Source organism: Saimiri boliviensis, chromosome 3, assembly GCF_048565385.1.
Source record: "Saimiri boliviensis isolate mSaiBol1 chromosome 3, mSaiBol1.pri, whole genome shotgun sequence".
NCBI lineage: Eukaryota > Metazoa > Chordata > Mammalia > Primates > Cebidae > Saimiri > Saimiri boliviensis.
Genome location: NC_133451.1, coordinates 160,173,043 through 160,194,322, shown reverse-complemented (window position 1 = coordinate 160,194,322; position 21,280 = coordinate 160,173,043). Strand labels below are relative to the sequence as shown.

The 21,280-nt window shown below is 37.7% G+C and overlaps 1 protein-coding gene across 1 annotated transcript; it reads right to left on the bottom strand.

Annotated features, from left to right (window-relative positions):
- Positions 1–1,022: 1,022 nt before the first annotated feature.
- On the bottom strand, positions 1,023–21,233 carry PGRMC2 (progesterone receptor membrane component 2). The gene is made up of 3 exons (XM_039479103.2): positions 20,782–21,233; positions 5,039–5,194; positions 1,023–3,170 (listed from the first exon to the last, which is right to left on the bottom strand). The coding sequence occupies exons 1-3, from the start codon at positions 21,197–21,199 to the stop codon at positions 3,073–3,075; spliced, it is 672 nt and encodes a 223-aa protein (XP_039335037.2). The 5' UTR covers positions 21,200–21,233; the 3' UTR covers positions 1,023–3,072.
- Positions 21,234–21,280: the final 47 nt, after the last annotated feature.

The following is a 21,280-nucleotide window of genomic DNA, read 5'->3' as shown; positions in this document are numbered from 1 at the left end:
ATAGCTGACCCTAATGATTCTCAAAAGCTATCTTTTAAGCATTTGCTACTTTAGAGGAATTAAAATAACTCATTCAACATCATTGCTACAATATTGCATGACTCTCATTTTCAGTATGCTCAAATTATGTTTTATAAATTCTTTACTACAGTATTACTCGCGTATTCTGATCCATAAAAGTTCTGTAGTTACACTGTTAACATGTTAATGGCACGTCTTACTAGCAACTTGCTGCATTTCTGAGTTATCAATAGAAGTTACGTGAAATCCTTGGACAAGGACAGCCTGATTCAATATTGAGTTTTCTACAGAACAAAGTATCTCCCAGTGCTAATTCAGCAAATTACCTTTGAGAACGTGGGTAAAGTTAGGTGTAATGTTGGATTCTGCAGATCTACCTGCAGAAAGGTAGACAGAATTTCTGTCAGGAAACATAGCAGCCTTAGCACCATAGTCAAGTTTTAAAAAACTGGATCTGTAACTGTATGGGTTCATTTCCTAATGCAGAGAAACTGGCTAGTACACACAGTATAGATTTAATGTGGGAAATATTCCATCTTGGAAACACTACTCATTAAAGATAAAAATCTAAAGACTATCAAAATTTGCTGTTTTCTAAGACATCAGAATTTGTAAAGTCTCCTGAATGACACAAAATCAAATGAAGGGAATCAGACCAAAATTACCTACGGCCATTTCAAGTACCTGACAAAGGCAGACAATATTAACTTGAAAAATTAGCATCTCTCATGTTCCTGATCATAACAATTACCTGAGGCATTCCTTACAAATAAAAATTCTGAGACTCACTCTCTTTAATTATGGCTCAGCAGGTGGTAGGTCTGGATTGAAGGCTAAGAATCTGTACCCAAGCAATTCTAATGATCAGGCAAGTCTGGAAAACAGGGCTAAGCGGGAGTGTGTGTGTGTGCGACAGCAGGAACAATACTAGCACTGCTCTGGTTCCCTCATTCAAACACTGCCTGACAAACTACCTGGGAATGACAAACATTCAACTGAAGTTGAGGAATTATCTACAGAACACTGTTTATTTCAAGTCCAAAACACAAATTACTCATTTTTCTTAACAGACCACATAATTTTTACTGCATGTATATTTAGGGTTTCTCTAGTCACATGTACAGTTTATTACTAGACTTTAGGCTCAAATGATTCATATATAATCAGTTTACTACAGAGGACATATACTTTTAACAAAATTTTTTGTTTAGAAAATGTTTTACATAAAAACACACAAAGCATTTACCAACACTCCACAACCAGTCTTCAGCAAAGATTTGGCTAAAGATAACTTCCTATAAAACACTCCAAGACCAAATAGAATGTAGTATTTCACATACTTTAGCTTATTGTTGCAGTTAAGTTTCCTCTTGTTTGATGGCTTCTGCAAAGATCTATAAAGCAGATGTCTTTAACTGGCGATTTGTTAAATGTTGTCTTTTTAAGTGAACTTATCCCCAACCCAGAACCTAAGTAGTCATAATGAAATTAAATAACTGACATATGTGGGACTTTTTCAACCTAAGAATAATTTAATGTCTATCAGTATATTTTAATGTCTTGTGTTCAATAACTACCACCTGGAGTGCTATAATCTGGTATAATCAGTTGGCATCAAAATACAAAGTAAAAATATGTACATTTTAATATACCAATTCTTACCTGAATAATCTCAGATCTCCAGAGAACATTCCACAAAGTGGAATTTCTTCCTAAAGTTATGCTGAATGTGGTACAATGTGTACAACTTGGTTAACCAGTGTCTGCTTTTCATTTCCAAGATTTTTCTTATCTTGAATCAAATGCACAATCTTACAACTGTATCATAATGCACTGGCTTACAGTTTTATATAAAGTCCAACTCAAGCTTATTTTGGTTTATTGTACATGCTTTATTAAAATGGTACTTGTATTTACAGTATCTGCAGAAAGAGTCCCTTCCAAGGCGCTCTCACACACATTCAGACACACCCACACAGACATCCACTCCACAGCCCCATGCACCCACACCAGTGAGATATGGAGGGTCAGACTCCTAAAATTAGGCAGCTGTAGGGGATAAGAACTGATTTGTTTTTCAATGTCTTTGAAAAGAGAAAAGCACGGGGAAATGCATTTGGCCATTGCAATGCTAATTAAGTTTGTGTATATTACATATATGGCAGTTAACACTGAATATTCCTTTTACATTCTATATATACAGAATGATATCAAGGTTTTGTGGTCAACAGAATATTCCAACTTCAGTCTTAATGCTGCTTGTAGTGACTTCTGAATTCATTATAGGGGCTTTTCCTAAAAATAATTCAAGTCTATGTTAAGTGAAATAAGGCACAATTAATATTGATTTGATTGAGGGGAAGGGAAGGAAAGAGAAGGGATAAAAACTGGTTTCAAATGATCTTTCTACTGGGGAACTAGTTCTGACTTAAACCCACTTGAAATTCCTTCTCTTAATTGCCAAAGATTTCTTAGAAATAAAGATATTTTTCTTTTCCCTGACAAAGCCAAAAAGAAAGTTTGGGAATTCACATTTTAATGTTTCAGTAGCCTAAACTACTCAAATTGTTGTGTATCCCCACCACCTCCCCGGCTCAGGTCTCCTCCCTCACCAATGGTAAAATAAAAACACAGTATGTGACATAGGAGTCCCTTGATATTTCTTGAGGAGATTTGTACACTTGAGTATCAAATACATATCTGGTTGTCTTCAATATATTTTAACAAGAAAGAAAGAGAAAGGAAGGAAGGAAAGAAGGAAAAAAGGAAAGAAAAATTATCTTGTGACTTTCTTGCTCTTTAAAAAAATCCCTGTCTCTCTTTTCAGGATGATGAAGCCCCACTAGACATTACAAACAACTGCAACAAATGAATTGGCAGCATAAATAATGTCTAGTATTCAAATCTTCATAGTGAGATTCATTTATCTTGTACACAATTTGTTGAATGTTTTTCGCAGCAGGTGAATCAAACCCAAAGATGCTGGACATTCTGTGAAAGGGAGTAAGAATTGCAGTTCTGAAGGCCCCTGACTTTGGTTGTTTACAAAGTTCAATCCTGTTTATTGTGATCCTTGGTATCTTCTTCATCTGTATATTCTGATGGTTCTTCCCCTGGTTTTAGGAGTCTGCCTACATAATCATATTTTTCTGAAAGATACATCAAAAGAAAATCAGTGGAGATCAAATCTGTTTCACTATTCCATTATACAGAGAAAAGGCATTTGTTTCAGAATCATATAGAATATGACAATGTTAGAATATTATCTAAATACGATTCTAAAATTGCTTCACCATGGCTGGTCTTTATAAAACTGTCAAGCTTAAACAAAAGAAAACGAGACTAGAGAACTAAATTAATCAGATGTGGTGGCATATGCCTGTAATCCCAGCTACTTGGGAGGCTGAGGCAGGAGAATTGCTTGAACCCAGAAGGCAGAGGTTGCTGTGAGCCACAACTGCGCCACTGTACTCCAGCCTGGGCAACAGAGAGAGACTCTGTCTCAAAAGAAAGGAAAAAATAAATAAATAAAAAGAAAGAAAACAGGATTAGGGAACTTAATAAGGTGTGGGAATTCTTTGCAAGAGGATGTTCTGTATCTGTGGTTCTTGGTTGGATACTGCAACAGAATCACTTGGAGATCTTTTTAAATAATGAAAGTCCAGGTCCCATCTCAGTACCCAGCTCAGGCTCTTGGGTTAGACCCGGGGACATATACTTTAAAGCTGGTCTAACTTTAATATGCACTGAGTCTCAGAATAACTCTTTAACTCTTAATAGCCCAAAATGTTATGATTAAAGACATTAGTTGGCAATGTAGGGAACTTCCGACAGTTATTTAAAATCTATAAATATATTGGACTTTGTATACAAGCGAGGAAAAAAAAATTAGGGCTAATATTTTGGAGTAGAGAAGACCATGAAAAAGGAAATGGTGACTTCCTTGGGGCTGCAGAAAGGGTGGAAGGGTGCACAAGATGGAGAATCAATGGTTGAGGAGACCCAATTGAGAAATATTCTTGGGGAGAAAATGTGACATACGCTAGCAGTACTCAAGAAAATAAACTAAATGAGGAGACAAAAATTTATTTGTTACTTGTTACCCTACGTGCTTTGAGGTCTCAGGGTATGGACCCTGTAATACTACTGTTCTTTCCTCCATCAAATTAACTTCTTAGAGCTGTTATTTTGCTTGTTTGTATGTTATCAGGTGTTTTATTTGGAACACTGTATGCAGAAAGTAATACATGCTTATTTGTTTCTTGATCAGAAAATGAAAACTAGGTTAAGTGAATTAAGCCCAGGTTAAGTGAATGAATTGACCGTCAAGAGGATTAGATAAGAGGACTGATTCATATGGTAGAGCTAGTACAAGTGCCAAGCCAGAATAGCTGTTCAAGGGATCCGGGGGTCAGATAACTGAGACAGCGTCACCCAAGTGGTAAAAACTGATGTTATGAGGGAACAACAAAGGGGAACGATATTTTTAATTTACATTTTCAGCATAAGACCTGTAAAATCATTTTGGAATAAATTACAGTATTGAAATCAGTAATCTATTCGGTTTTAAATATAAGCCTATATTTAAAAAAAACTAAATCTTAATGCACAAGCTTTAAAAAAATACAAGTATCACAATTTTTATGAGGCTTACGGTTTGTAACAAGTCAATTTTTAAATATGGATTTTCAAAATAATTATCACATGTAACAATCATATTTTTATTTAACTATTTTTTGCAATTTCTTTTTTTTTTATTTTGGACAAGTCTCACTATGTTGCCCAGGTTAGTCCTTGAACTTAGTCCTTGAACTCCCAAGCTCAAGAGATCCCCATCAGCAGCTGGGACCACAGGTGACCACCACTACACCCAGCTTCAGCTACCTTTAAAAATATTATCAAATAATGATGGCAATGAAAACAGATGATAACCTTAGGCTCTTAAGCACGTAAAATAGTATATATTTTCTTTGAGCAAATATTTAATTTTCCAAAGAATCCAGTAAAATGCAAGTACCTTTAAATTGCATTTCCCATTCTCGAACACTCTCCATTTGTACTGCATTCAAATCTGAGAGATCATCATATTCATCTCTAAGTGCATCTTTATCTAGGCAAAATGTTGCCAGTCCTCTGGAGGCATCCCTACCAGCAAATATTCCATATGGACCTTCTGGAAAAAAGAAAAAAAATTCTTTAGATCACCTAACAATATTTTAGAATGTCTCAAAGGAACCGCCTCCCTCCCCTCCCAAAAAAAACCCCTCAAAATTCACATTTGGAATTGAAATTAGTATCCTTAATTTTAAAACATGGGCAGATACTAGGTAAAATAATGAGAAAAAAATTTGTTGGAAATCTGCCTTTTGACCAAAGTAAAGCTTTTTTTCACTTAGATCTTAAAACCCTCAATTTCAATTACTTCAGATACCCCCAAACTTATATTCAAAATGGTTGTGAGGTAATGAGGGAGAAGAAGAAACTTAAGTGGTTAGGTTTAGAAGCCAGTTTGCTTGAAGGGAAATAATGTTTACTGATTGCTATTAATTAATAGTGGCATCAAAAAAAAATCAACAGAACATCATTTACTATGTAAAGACGCAGCTGAACTGTCAATCTATAACTTTTTTTTTGCTATCCTGATGCAGGTTGTAATTCTATGAGAACAGAGACTATCATCTTTGTGGTCCCAGTGACTAGTTCAGTGCCTAACACCCATTTAAAAAATCTTTGCCGAATGGTTTAATTAAAAAAGATCCATATTAAAAATAAATCATCTATCATAACATATATACAATTATCTATATAAACCAAGAAAAGTCATTAAGGAAAATAACAGCTCCAGAGAACTAGAACTTACTGCAACCTCCAACTCCCTAGTTCAAGCAATTCTCCTGCCTCAGCCTCCTGAGTAGCTGGGATTACAGGCACACACCACCATGCCCAGATAATTTTTGTAGTTTTCGAGGTCAACATGGGGTTTCACCATGTTGACCAGGATGAATAATTAGCATTTTATCCAAGGAATTAGGTACCATTCTCTCTGAGGAGAAATGGCACGACTGATGGGTTAACAGAAGGAAACCATTCCCAAGGTCTGTCCTTGAGAGCAGCAATTCGTTCACTGTCATATCCTCAATGCCTAGGACCGTGCCTGGCATAAAGTAGGAACATAATAACTTTCTTCCAAATGACTCAGCTGTAGTTCCAAATAAAAAGAGACTCAAGATTCTGACTTTTTAAACAGATTCACTTATGGTAAGCAAAGACACTAGTATGAACAACAGAGTGGTGAAAGGAAGGCTTATAAATAAAAGAACAAAGTATATCCTGTTAAGTAAACAAGCAGAAAAAACTAAAAATTCCTTGATTTTTAAATGACTGAAATGATTATATTCATATGTAAACGTATTTAGGAAATTGAAAGTTATGTGTCAAAAAGTCTCTGCACCTTTCGAGAGTAGATATCAAACAAAGTTTCACTTAAATAGATATCTAAGCATTTATGAGTATTAATTTGAGTTGCTAACAGCACAGTACTATAAATTCATTCTTTTGAAAAGTTTACTGCATGGAACTAGATAGACGTAGCACTAGCAATAAATTTTAAAAGTAGCATTAATAGGTATTGATATAGTAACATGAAAATAAAGGTAACAGTTCCAGTAAAGTACATTTATTCTGCTTTTCTTATTCTTATTGCATTTTTCATATTGCTACTTAGTATCATATAACTATCAACAATTATTTATCAATGAATGGATGTGTACCTGTAATTTATTTAATCAGTCTATTAACATGGGCCACCATTTTTTTTTACTTTCAAATGTGTCTTCTATATAAGATATGAAACACAATTTACCACTAGCCAATATTCGTAACCTTCAAACTTTTCCCATCACCTCAACTGACATGCAAAAGGGTATTAACCAGGCTGGTTTGGTGGCTCAAGCCTGTAATCCCAGTACTCTGGGAGGCCTAGGCAGGTGGATCTCTTGAGGTCAGGAGTTTAGAGACCAGCCTGGCCAACATGGTGAAACCTTGTCTCTACTAAAATTACAAAAATTAGCTGGGCGTGGTGATGCACGTGTGTAATCCCAGCTACTTGGGAATCTGAGGCAGGAGAACTGCTTGAACCCACAAGGTGGAGGTTGCAGTAAGCTGAGATCACATCACTGCACTACAGTCTGGGTGACAAAGCAAGACTCCTTCTCAAAAAAAAAACCAACCAAAAAAAAGGGTATTAACCAGTTATGTCTGTATGTTTGTGTGTGCATGCACATGTGCATGCAAAATTGTACATGCTTTGTGACAATGGGCGTTTCCAGGAGAACAAGGAGAGAGACAGAGACAGAGAACTAGCGTGATTTAAAAAAAAATTTCCTGAGAAACAATGACAAAAAAAACTACAAACATTGTATTTAGTCTTAATGCTGAATGGACCAATGCTTATAAACTTAAAAAAGCAAAAAAGTGAATCATACAAAAGGAAAAATAAAACTAATAAAGGCTGTAACAATCTACAAATGGAAAATGATAGTTTCAATTTTTAAAAGAATTTTCCAGCAACCTCACTTTCCTCTCTCAGAGTTTCCCAAAGTGGAAGGGACAGACTTTGCCTTCCCCACTTGGCAGATAAAAAAACAGGAGCAGAGGCATTCAGTGTGATTTGCCTAAAATTACTGACAGAACCGGGAGTACTATTTCTACTTTCCTAAATCCTCCGAACAGTACACCTCAAGAAAACACATAGAAGACTCACAAACGCAAAGATGGAGTGACAACTACGAAAACGAGCATTTACTATTTACAACATTTCAAGGGAATGAAAATTTTAGAATACTTATTAAATCAAAATGGAAGATAATTAACATAAAAGCTGTACAACAAGCTTTTCTTAGCATTCTATTATAGTATTTATCTCCATAGCCTGCAAACATTAATCTACTTTGGGTACTTCTGAGTATAAACCATAAAACACATTTAAATGATACAAAGGAGAGAAAATAAAATCATTATAAAAACGGCAATCAGAAAACCTTCCATCATTGAGTATATTAATATATACCAGTACATTCTCTAGTAAATTTCTCTACCAGCTTCCCCAAGGAAGCTTCAACACTGAATGAATATAAAAACAAAACAAAATTTCATAAAATATGCTTTTTCTGGGGTACAGGGGGTGGGGAATGACTGACTTGGTAGGAGTGAACTCAAGTCAACAGTTAATAATCCAAGCCAAAGTCTAGACAAATGATCTTCTGTTGGCTCGTGAATGGAAAAGAATAATTCAGTGATTAACATACTCCCCCACTCCCTAAACTATATTAAGCTGTCTTCTCCATATGTTTAGAATTTCCCTCAGGAAGCATTTAACTTCTGCAAAGGTCCTTCTATGCTCTTTCCTGTAAGACCATTGAACACATTTTTTTTTCTTTTTTTCTGAGACAGGGTCTTACTTTGTCACCCAAGCTGGAGCACAGTGGCTCAATCATGGCTCAATCATAGCCCACTGTAGCCTCTACCTCCTGGGCTCAAGTGATCCTCCTGCCTTAATCTCCCAAATAGCTGGTCATTGGCCTGGCTAATTTCTTTTATTTTTTGTAGAGACAAAGTTTCATTACGTTGGCCAGGTGGTCTTGAACTCCTGGCCTCAAGCAATCCTCCCACCTTTGCCTCCCAAAGTGCTAGAATTATAGGCCTAAGCAACCATGCCCAGCTCCTGTAAGGCCCTCAGGAATATAGCACCAGGAACTAAAGTTGGAACTAGACAGGTTACTCTGAGGAAGGAGGATTTGAGGTCTACTGAAAGGATATTTCCCTGCGTTCATAATACAACCAGAAGTGTATATGAAAAGTCATCAATATCAATATTTTTCCATTCCACTATCCCCTGACATAACAAACCTAAATATTTACCAATTCTAGTATTTTGATAACTATACTTGGCTAATCATAATACTAGAACAACAGGGAACTACCCAAATAAAGCAAATTTGAAATGGTTTAAGTCTGCAGGCATGGTACAATTTACTTATTTACTTATTTTTATTATTATTTTGAGACACAGCCTCATTTTCTTGCCCAGGCTGGAGTGCAGTGATGTGATCTCAGCTCACTACAACCTCTACCTCCTGGGTTCAAGCAATTATCCAGCCTCACTCAGCCTCCTGAGTAGCTGGGATTACAGGGTATACCACCATGCCTGGCTAATTTTTTGTATTTTTGGTAGAGAGGAGATTTCACCATGTTGGCCAGGCTGGTCTTGAACTCTTGACCTCAGGTGATCCACTCACCTTGACTTCCCACAGTGGTGGGATTATAGGCATGAGCCACTGTGCCTGGCCTAAAACAGCTAGTTTATGTAAACTGATCTGGTTTTCTATTATTAAGGCTAATTTAGATACTAACAGTTCAGTAACAACTGAAAGAATTAAATTCTTTTGCTTTATCAAATATTAAAATATGCTGATACAAAAATAGATTGCCAATTTTAAGCAAATTCTTGCCACAAAAAATGAACAGCATTATTCAAAGCAGTTACTCTGAAATATAACAAATATTCTGAAATATAACAAATATTTTAAGGACATCAATTTAAAGATAAATTTTATTTCAAAGCTTTTCGTTAAATATACCAACATGATAGTATACTAGTCAGAATTCAGATTTCATTTAGTTTTTCTTTTTATTTTGGGACAGAGTCTCACTCCTGTCACCCAGGCTAGAGTGCAAAGGTGTAGTCTCAGCTCACTACAACCTCCACCTCCCTGGTTCAGGTGATTCTCCTGCCTCAGCCTCCCAAGTAGCAGAGACTACAGGTACATGCCACCACACCCCGCTAATTTTTGTATTTTTAGTAGAGACGGGGTTTCACTATGTTGGCCAGGCTGGTCTTGAACTTCTGACCTCATGATCTGCCCACTTCGGCCTCCCAAAGCACTGGGATTACAGGTGTGAGCCACTGTGACCGCCTCATTTCGTTTTTAAAGTCAACCCAATTTGTGCCTAAGATATTTTAAAGTTCAATAAACCTGTTACTGTATCCTAAAACTGCTTACTTTAATACAATCAGTTAGAATGAAGTGACATATTCTTGAAACGGTAACAACATATGCTCATTGTAAAATGTTTTAAATAATTTAATAAACAGAAAATCTCAGGAAGAAGTCAATAAAATATGTAGTAACAGATAATTTTGTGATTATTAGGATAATTATATAGCTACCTTAGTGTTTCTGAATGGATATTTGAGTTATTCTCACTGTTTAAAAACTAGATCTTGCTGGGTGCGGTGGCTCACGCCTGTAATCCTAGCACTTTGGGAGGCTGAGGTGGGTGGATCACCTGAGGTCAGGAGTTCAAGACCAGCCTGGCCATTAAGGAGAAACCCCATCTTTGGGGGGGGGGAAGAATTTTTTTTAAAAAATTTAAATTAAAAAAAAAAAAAAAGAAAACAACCATAGATCTCAAGATGAACTTTAATTTACTGACGTTTATAAACAGTGCAGTTTTCAGGCCTGTTTTCACAATAATCTTTTGTAATTATAAACTGATCTAATAATACTTAGTATTGGGTAATTTATTTCAAGTAAGATTATAATGAACCTATCAACAAATGAGGCAAAAGGTAAAAGTGATTAACTGAATGAATAAATATTTCTTTATACTTAAGACCAGTAAGTCCCAAGACTTTGAGAGAGAATGTAGTATAGTGAAACTGAAAGAATACCCCACAAGAAGACAGATTCTTGGGTTCTAGATGATCCCCCTGACAAATAACAATGAACAAGTCTCAATCTCTGTAGTCCTTAGATCCCTCAAATATAAATTTGGGATATTACTTTACCTGCCTAAAGTAAGTTGAGGCCGAACCAGATAATCTCTTGAATAGTAAGATTCCATAAGGGACTGAAAGTACAATCTTGCTTCTGAAATTTGAGGTATTATCAAAAGCTCTCAACAACACCGTGGACTGAGGGCATGGGCCTTAGCTCCAGGGTTCACAGGTAGGCTCGGGGAAGGAAGACTGGGAGTGGGGCCTGAATTTATCCAACCCACACAGAATGAGAATTCCAAGGCAAATAATAATAATAATAATAAACTCAAATATCTATAGGGATTAATGAACACTAAAGACAATACTTCAAGTGTTGGGAAAAGGGGATTATTTCCCTTTTTGGGAAACATGTTGGGACAACTAGATAACCGTCTGTTAAAAAACAAAACCCCATCAAATCTGGACTCTAATTTCACATCTTAAAGCAAAATCAATTTCAAATGGAACTAAAAACCTGAAACCCCAGAAGTACCAAAAAAACTACAGATTTTAAAAAACATTTTAAAGTGCATAAAATCTTTAAATATAATACATAACTTAGCAGCCATAAAATAAGATAAATTTGAATACATACAACCAAAAATTTGTGTGGTTAAAAAAAAAAAACAACCCATAAATAAGTAAAAAGACAAACTAGAAAAAATATTTACAGCAAAGGCTGATTTACTTTACAAAGAACACCTAAAATCTGTAAGATTAACACAATGATTGAAAAATTGGGCAAGGCCGGGCGCAGTGGCTCACACCTGCAATACAAAACTTTGGGAGGCAGAGGTGGGGGGATCACCTGAGGTTGGGAGTTCGAGACCAGCCTGACCAACATGGAGAAACCCCGTCTCTACTAAAAATACAATATTAGCCGGACATAGTGGCACATGCCTGTAATGCCAGGTACTCAGAGGCTGAGGCAGGAGAATCGCTTCAACCTGGGAGGCGGAGGTTGTGGTGAGCCAAGATTGTGCCATTGCACTTCAGCCTGGGCAACAAGAGCGAAACTCTGTCTTTAAAAAAAAAAAAAAAGAAAAAAGAAAAAAAGGAAAAACTGTGGCAATGGATATATGAATAAACCATTTGTAGAAAAAGAAAGATAAATGACTCAACTTTTTAAAAAGAAGTCCAACCTCACTAAGAAAATGAGAAATGTAAATTTAAACAAATATTGAGATGCCATTTTAACCTCTCAAATGGACAGAGACCAAGAAATTTAATACCACATTTTTTGCAAGAAGTGAGAAATGGGCATTTTCATCAAATGTTAATTGATCCAACCTCTCTGAAGGGCAGTTTGGAGACAAGTATCCAAATTAATAATGTCCATACCCCAAGTGTCAGTAATTTTATTTCCAGGAATTTACTTTATAATCATAATTTTACACATGTAAAATGACATGTACATGAATATTGCAGCATCATGCAATAACAAGAGATTGAAAACAAATGTAACAGTGGACTGTTAAATTATGACTTATTCATATAACAGACTATTATGCATGTATTCAAAAGAATAAGATGGTTCTCTATACTGCTATGAAAGGCTCTTGTGATATTAAAATATTGTGAAGGACATGTATAGTATACTATAATTAGTGTGTGTGTGGGGAGGAAGATATCCACATGCCTGTACTTGTACCCAAAATAGCTCTGGAACAATACGTAGACTGGTCCTTTGCCTCTCTGGAAGGGAACAGGGTGGCTGGTAGTAGTAGTGGGAAGTAGACTTATTTTTCACTCTATATCCTTTTGAATTTTCTATCTTGGGCACATATTACCTAATTTAAAAATCATTGTTTTAAATTATGTGAGGCCCTATTTTGCAACATACCCAAACCACTTTACAGGACCACTTCTACAAACTAGGCTCATGGAATTTTATAGGAAATACTCCAAAATCAAAAAAAGTAACTACTGAAGATAGTAAGTTCACAATAAAAAATATAAACTACATGAAGAAACAAACCATCATGGAGAATGAACACATATAACAGATAGGAGAACTGGCATCCCAAGAATAAATAGAAGCAGATTAAAGAACTAAAGTAAATTTGCTTAAAATTATTAAGAAATGGTACCTAAGATTAAGAGACATTAAGAACAGAATGAAACCCTAACGTATATCTATTAAGAATTCCAGAGGAAGGAACAGAGATAATGGAGGAGGCACCTGAAAAAGTTAACAGCAAATTTTCTGAAAAAAAGGACAATATATCCACATACTTGAGTAGAGTTTGGTACATGGTAAATCACATCAAATCCACACCTGAACAAATCCTAGTAAAAGAGCAGAACCCCAAAGACAAAAGAATCTCAACTACGACCAAAGGGAACAAACAGATTATTAAAAGTAAACCCGAACTACAAGCTGACTTCTCACCAGTGGAAAACAGTGGCATAATGCTACTGAAGAGTTGAGGTAAAACAAGGTCAATCTACAGTTTTCTTTTTTTTTTTTGAGACAGGGTGTCACTTTATCACCCAGGCTGGAGTGCAGTGGTGTGATCACGGCTCACTGATCTGGAGTCAAGCAATCTTCCTAACTCAGCCTCTTGAGTAGCTGGGACCACAGGTGCACACCATTATGCCTGGCTAATTTTTAATATTTGTGTAGAGACAGGGTCTCGCCATATTGCCCAGGCTAGTCTTGAACTACTGGGTTCAAGCAGTCCTCCTACCTTGGTCTCCCAAAGTGGCATGAGCCACTGTGTCTGGCCCAATCTACAATTTTATATTCTAAACCCAAACTATTATTCCTGAGTGAGGACAAATAAAAAATTTTTTTCCTGCCAGTGAAAAACTATAGGAAACACCTCACTAAAATAAAAAGTGAACTCCAAACAAAGAAATGAGATGCAATAGGCAACAGTGAATTAAAAAATAATAACTATGTTGGTAAATTTAAACAAGGACTATTTAAAAAAGATGATAATGTTACCAATTTGGGGGTGAAGTTTGAAAAAAATGCAGTAGAACTAAAGTCTAATAGTGATACTGTGGAAAACAGGAGGAAGGAGGAATCAGTTAAAGCTTTCCAATGAGGGCCTCAACATATGATTCAGGGGTTACTATCCATATTTGTAGTCACAGCACTTTAGCATATTTATTAACAAATAATCTGTCAAATGTCAGAAAAGTATCTTAAATAGGCAGTTTTCTCTAATTCACACTAAAATGATGTTTAACTAAAATTCTTGTATTGTTCAGCAGCAGAGGATAGTCATCCAAAGCAAAAACGAAAGGAAATCACCAAAAGGACAGAAATAGAATATATCTAAATCAACAGAGGAGAGAAAGTGGAAGAAATAAAAAAATCAATCTGAGAAGGAAAAATAGTAGGAAAAGAAGCAAAGAAAAGTAAGGTAAAGAGAAATCATAAAAAAGAAGATAGAAACCTAAATATACCAGTAATCATGAAACATATACACTAATTAAAGGACACAGTGCTAATATTAGATTTAATAAAAAAAATCCAGCTACATGTCATTAATGTGAGAAAAATGAAACAATACAGATTGACTAAAAATAAAGGGATAGAAAATTAAATGAAACACTATATTAATACTGATCAGATAAAGGCTGAAGTCAAATCTGAAAAATCAAGTGTTAAAGATGTTTCTAATATGATCAGTTCTAATCTACTGTTAGATGGCTTTGCTCTGTATGGTAAGCATAATAATAATCTTGCTTCAGAACATTCTTTTTTCTTGAGACAGTCTTACTCTGTCACCCAGGTTGAAGTGTAATGGCGCCATCTTAGCTCACTGCAACCTCTGCTTCCCGAATTCAAGCGATTCTCCTGCCTTAGCATCCCGAGTAGCTGGGATTACAGGCATGTGCCACCATGCCCTTCTAATTTTTGTATTTTTAGTAGAGACAAGGTTGTACCATGCTGTTCAGCCTGGTCTCAAACTCCTGACCTTATGATCCGCCCTCAGTGGCCTCCCAAAGTGCTGGGATTACAGGTGTGAGCCACCATGCCCAGCCCTGCTTCAGAACATTCTCATACCCAATCTTTGTATGGCTGGCTCTGTTATGTTTTTGCTTAAATGTCAAGCCCTTTTTCTTGACAATCTAATATTTTAAAAAAAGGTAACCTTGCTTAGCCACTTAATCTAAATAAAGTCCTTTGTTATCCTCTATTCCCATTCTATTAATTTTTTATAGCATATTTAATGACAGATAATTACATACTGAAATTCTTGTTTACTGCCTGTCTTCTATAATAGACTATTAACTCCATGAGGATAGGGACACATCTGTTTTGAAGACTCAGTTAACTCCATTTCTCATATCTGTTTTTTTTTTTTTTTGAGACAGTCTTGCTCTGTAGCCAGATTGGAATGCAGTGATGATCTTGGCTCACTGCAACTTCCACCTCCCGGGTTCAAGCGATTCTCCTGCCTCAGCCTCCTGAGTAGCTGACACTACAGGCGCAAACCACCATGCCCAGCTAATTTTTATATTTTTAGTAGAGACAGGGTTTCACCAAGTCAGCCAGGATGGTCTCGATCTTTTGACCTCGTGATCCGCCAACTTTGGCCTCCCAAAGTGCTGGGATTACCAGCCACTGCGCCTGGCCCCTCTTTCTCAGTATTTAAAAAGTCTTTCCCAGTATTTAAAAATGGGCTGGAATCCTATTATTAAAGATCTTGAGACTGAATATAGATTCCAAAAGAATACAGGAGCTATATAGTCATATATGTCATGGGTACACAGGGAAAGGAGTGGCCTATGTCAGTGTTGAAAAAATGACTGAAAGAACTTGAATGGCTAATTTCAGATGTTATTAAATCTACTCCTTTCTTCCACCCCTAATAACAGCTTCTGGTTTCAAGCTATCCTTTTATAATTTGTTTTAGTATTTAACACAAATACAATTCCCTCAAAGATTAAAAACAATGGGATGATGACGAATTCAGAGAAGTCAACTAAGTAGTTATAATGGAAATAACAAGTAGAAATTGGAGCAGAATATAAAAATTCATCAGGAAACTTAGCTAATCCTTTTATCTCACTGGTAGGTAACAGATGCATATGGGCATTAGCCCAAACAACAAAGCCAGTTGGCTTCAAAGCAAGAAGCTGAGATGAGAGGTGGGTAGTGTCAACTTTAGGACATCCATGAAGAAGTAGGTAAGATTGGGTCTGGTCTTTATGTTGGAACTCTGCAAAAACAGAGTTTGCAATTCTGCAAACTAAAGTGTTAAGAGTGAACATATTGAAGATAAAGTTGAAAATGAAGTATTTGTCCTCCAAGGTACATATGTTCTTTTCCCCAAACTCCTAAATATTAGGTATCTCATAGGGTTCTTCTTATGTGACTTTTTTCGTTCAGTGGAATTTAAAAGATAAGTTGGAAAAAACATAGCTTTGGTGTATGTCAAAGAATACTCTACCTGGAATAAGGGAGCAGCAGTATATCTAAGTTTCAAGAATGTGAGATAAACTATCAAAAACATCAAGTTTTTTGCCATTCCAAAAATATAAAAGCACAGTTTTAGTGAAGTTCCATTGCAATATTAAATTGTTAAAAAAATTATACTAGCTATTTAAGTCTTCAAAACTTATGATTCTGTAAACATGTGAAACTGAATAGATCATGTTGTGATACAATGTGAAAAGATTGAAGCTAGGTAAACCAGGATTTAATTTTTAGTGTTGCCACCTACTAGATATGTCGCTTTGGGCAAATCTCACAGGGCTGTTTGCAATTTAGAGATACTAAGCTCATCAATGAAGTTTCCTCCTCCTTCTCCTCCGACCTTTAGAATCAATGGTGTTTTCAATAACTCTCTGGGAAGACAGGAATACTCTGTAAGGCGCCTTGTTAGTGCTGTAGGTGGCATGCCAATCTCACAATCTGAAAAAATACAAAGCATACTGTCCAAAATGGTAGCCATGGTGGGCCTGAGCACTTTATATGTGACTAGTGTTACTAAGGAACTCAGTTTTTAATTGTATCTAATTTTAATTAATTTACATTTAATTACCCACTTGTGGCCACTATTTTGGGCAGCATAACATAAAGCCATGAAAGCATGTTTTTTTTTTTTTTTTTTTTTTTTTTTTGAGACGGAGTCTTGCTCTATCACCTAGGCTGGAGTTCAGTGGGGTGATCTCGGCTCACTGCAACCTCTGCCTCCCGGCTTCAAGCGATTCTCCGGCCTCCTGATTAGCTGGGATTACAGGCACCTGACATCATACCCAGCTAATTTTTTTTGTATTTTTGTAGAGACAGGGTTTCACCACGTTGGCCAGGCTGGTCTCGAACTCCTGACCTCAGGTGATCTGCCTGCCTTGGCCTCCCAAAGAACTGGGATTACAGGTGTGAGCCACTACACCCAGCAGAAAACATGTTTTTATGAGAGTTTAAATCCTTGGATTTATGGGAACCAGGGAGGATATAAAGAAAAACAACAGCCCACCGAGGTGGCTCACACCTGTACTCTCAACACTCTGGGAGGTGGAGGCAGGTGGGTCACCTGAGGTCAGGAGTTCGAGACCAGCCTGGCCAACATGATGAAACCCCATCTCTACTAAAAATATAAAAATTAGCCAGGCGTGGTGGCATGTGTCTGTAATCCCAGCTACTCTGGAGAGGCTGAGGCAGGAGAATCACTTGAACCCAGGAGGTGGAGTGTGCGATGAGTAGAGACTGCACCACTGTACTCCAGCCTGGGCAACAGAGTAAGACTTGGTTAAAACAACAACAAAAAACAAGAAAAATAACAGTAAGATTCTCTAGAAGTTGTTCTTGGTGAGTTAGGAAAATAAAAGGTTCTCTACAAGTTTATCACAGAATGCAGTTCACTAGAAATAGTATAGATAAGCTTTGTGGTAACATATGCCTGGATTTACCAGATATATGTGTGATCCAAGCCAATTTACCTAAAATACCTAAACCCCAGACTCCCCAAGTAGAACAGGAATACTTACCAACTTTACCGAGGAATTATGAAGATAAAAAATTAATGGATCTGATATAGTAGATGCTTAACAAATCTGGTTTTCTTTCTCCTCCCAAATTCACTGTCTTTTACATGACCAAACTTTCCTCATATGATGGCCAAGTGCCTGACCTGTTACTAAATCTAATATTGACAAATATAGTTAATGCCAACTGTTTGCCAAAGTGCGTTTTCTCCACCAAACTATCTTGTGAATATTTAATTTTTAAGAGCCTGAACTTTAAAAATGTGTGACTAAAAATAAGTGTATGTTCAGCTTTATGGAAAAGTCTCACAAAACAAAATTTAATCCTAAAACTATTGTGAAATGAGAGTACATATTGGCTAGGCATAGAAACTACCAATTACTGCTTCTGAATTATTCTACTACAAAACTGCTTAATTTGAGGATGAAAATAAAAATTAAAAGCAAAACTGAACTTGCATCTGTTTTATAGCCAGAAATCTGGCTTTAAGATTTTTTTAAAAGTACTACTTGTTACATTTTCTATTAATATGAAATATCAACATGTTATAAGCCCATAAAATGATCTGGCTTTAAGTTTCCTTTCAATAATAAAATATTCAAATATCTGTCAGGTTGTTGAGCAACTGCAGAATAACTGGATATCACTTTCAGGTTGTTAATCAGAACCTAGTAACTGAGAGAAACTAATCTAAAACTGACTTCTCCATGGTAATCTCAGAAGCCTCCCTCAATGCACATAACCATACAAAAGCAATCTACCACCTATGACTCTTAAACATTTTTTTTTTTTTTTGACACGGAGTCTCACTCTGTCGCCCAAGCTGGAGTGCAATGTCGCGATCTCTGCTCACTGCAACCCCCATCTCCCAGGTTCAAGCAATTCTCCCTGCCTTTGCCTTCTGAGTAGCTGGGATTACAGGTACCCACCACCAGGCCTGGTTAATTCTTTTGTATTTTCAGTAGAGACGGGGTTTCACCATGTTGGCCAGGCTGGTTTCGAACTCCTGACCTCTGGTGATCTGTCTGCCTCGGCCTCCTGAAGTGCTGGGATTACAGGCGTAAGCCACTGTGCCCGGCTTTAATTTTTAATTTCTATCACAGAACAAACATTTGCCACTGGAGACTGTCAAACTGTTTCTATGACTGTCTCTCCTAGCTATTTTCAGATACTGACAAGGCATAATGTGTGAGGACTAATAAGATTCTTTGTACTAATATACTTTGTTTTCTTCAGTGGCAGTTCAGACAGAGGCTACAAAAGCTGATCGTTTAGCTGGTTCAGGTCTATATTAAAAATTTAAACCTGTACAGGATTTCTAATCACTTAACACACATTTTCCAATGGGGAAGAAGCTTGCACTAGGTATAAAATGCTATGTAAATCCTTGATTTAAAAAAGAATTTATTTAATTTGGCCTGTTTAAATATTGTACTTTGGTCCTAGTCTCGTCCCACGTGTGCTTAAGTAAACAAATATGTATTAACCATTTCAGCTGATATAAAGTAGGTGGGCATCTTGTGTTCATATTTATATAATCAGAAGCAAAAACTTTGTAAGCTATGTATTTACTTGGTTGGATTGAATGTGTATATATATACAGAAGTACAGACAACTAAGAAATAAATTACATAATTCACACCAAAAATCTCCTATTTCTTATCCCTATTCCAATGAACAAACTACAAACCAAAGCACTTCTAAACTATCACAGCTATCAGGCACTGAAACCAGAAGTATATATTTGTATGTGTCAATAAATCTCATAAACTCACAGATTAAATGAAGGACAAATCCAGCTTATTTCCAGACTGCCAACCTATGATTTTAAGGCTTGCATGTACTCTCTCCAATAACAGGTCACTTTAGGTCTCTAATTTAATTATTTATTCTTATTGTAGTCACTTTTTTTAAAGCTTAGTATGTTGCTTAACTGCATGATATACCAACAGGTTCCATGAGTCTGGAGTTTATTAGCACAACCCAAAATGTATGCTACAACCACACTGTAAAAGAAGGGCTTCTAAATCAACTACCCTACACACAGTTCTCTGAAAACAAAGTTCTAAAAATCTTTAACTTGCATGGTACATGGAGGGTATGAATCTATAGCTCTTCTAAGTTTTTTCTTCCCAGTTCCGCTAAGTGAAAACACAAGTCATTATCAACGTGTACTTGAAAAGAGAGAGAGAAAAAAAAACCAGAGACACGCCTGCTGGGTATTAAGAGCTCCACCCCCAAAACTCAGGGCGAATATCCTTACCAGTCTTATAATAAGACCTGCATTCTTGTCTGTCCTCATGCGACATACCTTGTTAATCTTGGAAAGCATCTCCGAACTAAAACTGGTTTAAAAAGAGTCCGAGGTGTTGCTTATACGCCCGGACTTCAGAGACTGGAGGGTTGGGATTTTATATGACCCTAAACGTGGCCTTACGGAGAGTAACAGAGAGGGAAAAAGGAGATCAGTGGCCAAAAAAAAAAAAAAAAAAAAAAAAAAAGACAGGAAAAGAAAGCTGTGAATTACAGAGCCTAAAACTTTAGTTTAGGTCCCAACTTCAGAAATCTTCCTTCCATGCTGCCCCACCTATTCTAGAAATCAGGAGACTCAAGAAAGGTTTAGGCACAGCGTTGACCGGTGACAACTATAGCGATTGTTAAAAATCCAGCAAAAACAAACAAAAACAAAAACAAAAAAACACTGCGAGGAGAAATGGCATGGAAAAAGATGAAGGTTGAGAGCTGGTCGCTGGCGCGCCACCAGGGACTCCTGGTTTCGGGGCAAGAGCTGGAGGTGTACGCAACACGGGGGAGGGGTGTGTGTGTGTAGGGGCGGGCCCGGCCGGGCCGTCCCAGGTGCGGCGGCCGAGGCGCGGGGGTCCAGGCGACGAGAAGGCTGGGCAAACTAACCCGGTGCCCAGAGGCCTCCCCGTCCGAAGGGGGTCGTGCTTGAGCTGCAGGGGGTCCTTCCCCTCCCCTTCCAACTCCTCACCCGGGCCGTAGAACTTGCTGCCTTTGGTCACGTCGAAGACTTTCCCATTGACCGCGAGCAGGATGCGCGGGTTGCGGGACCCGTCGTACTGGCGCAGCTGCTCCAAGCTGAAGTCCCGCTTCTTCATTCGAGGCAGAGAGGCGGCGGGGCTCTCCTCGCCCGCCCCGGCCCCGGCCCCCAGACCCCGCCGCCCCCAGCGCACCCACAGCCGGTAGGCCCCCAGCAGCACCAGCGCCACCAGCGCTACGTTCAGCAGCATCTCCCCGCCCCCCGTCAGAAGAGCCAACGCCGCCGCCGCCCAGCCGCCCCCTTCCGCTGTCGCTCCCGCGCTGCCCGGGCTCTCGCTGCTGCCGTCGCTGCTGCTCTCGCTGCCACTCCCCAGGGTGCCTAGCTTCACGTCCCCATCACCCGCCGCCATCACTGCCCGCCAGCGCCTTCCTCCTCCTACCCGCCCCCTGCACTCCCCAACCCCACGGCCGGCCCCGCCCATCTGGGGGCC

Coding starts and splice junctions, on each gene's coding strand:
- PGRMC2 (XM_039479103.2), bottom strand. CDS start 21,199: ATGGCGGCGGGTGATGGGGACGTGAAGCTAGGCACCCTGGGGAGTGGC. Junction 5,195..20,781: donor CAGCAAGTTCTACGGCCCGG/GTGAGGAGTTGG, acceptor TCTTTTTTCCAG/AAGGTCCATATGGAATATTT. Junction 3,171..5,038: donor ATGGGAAATGCAATTTAAAG/GTACTTGCATTT, acceptor TGTATCTTTCAG/AAAAATATGATTATGTAGGC.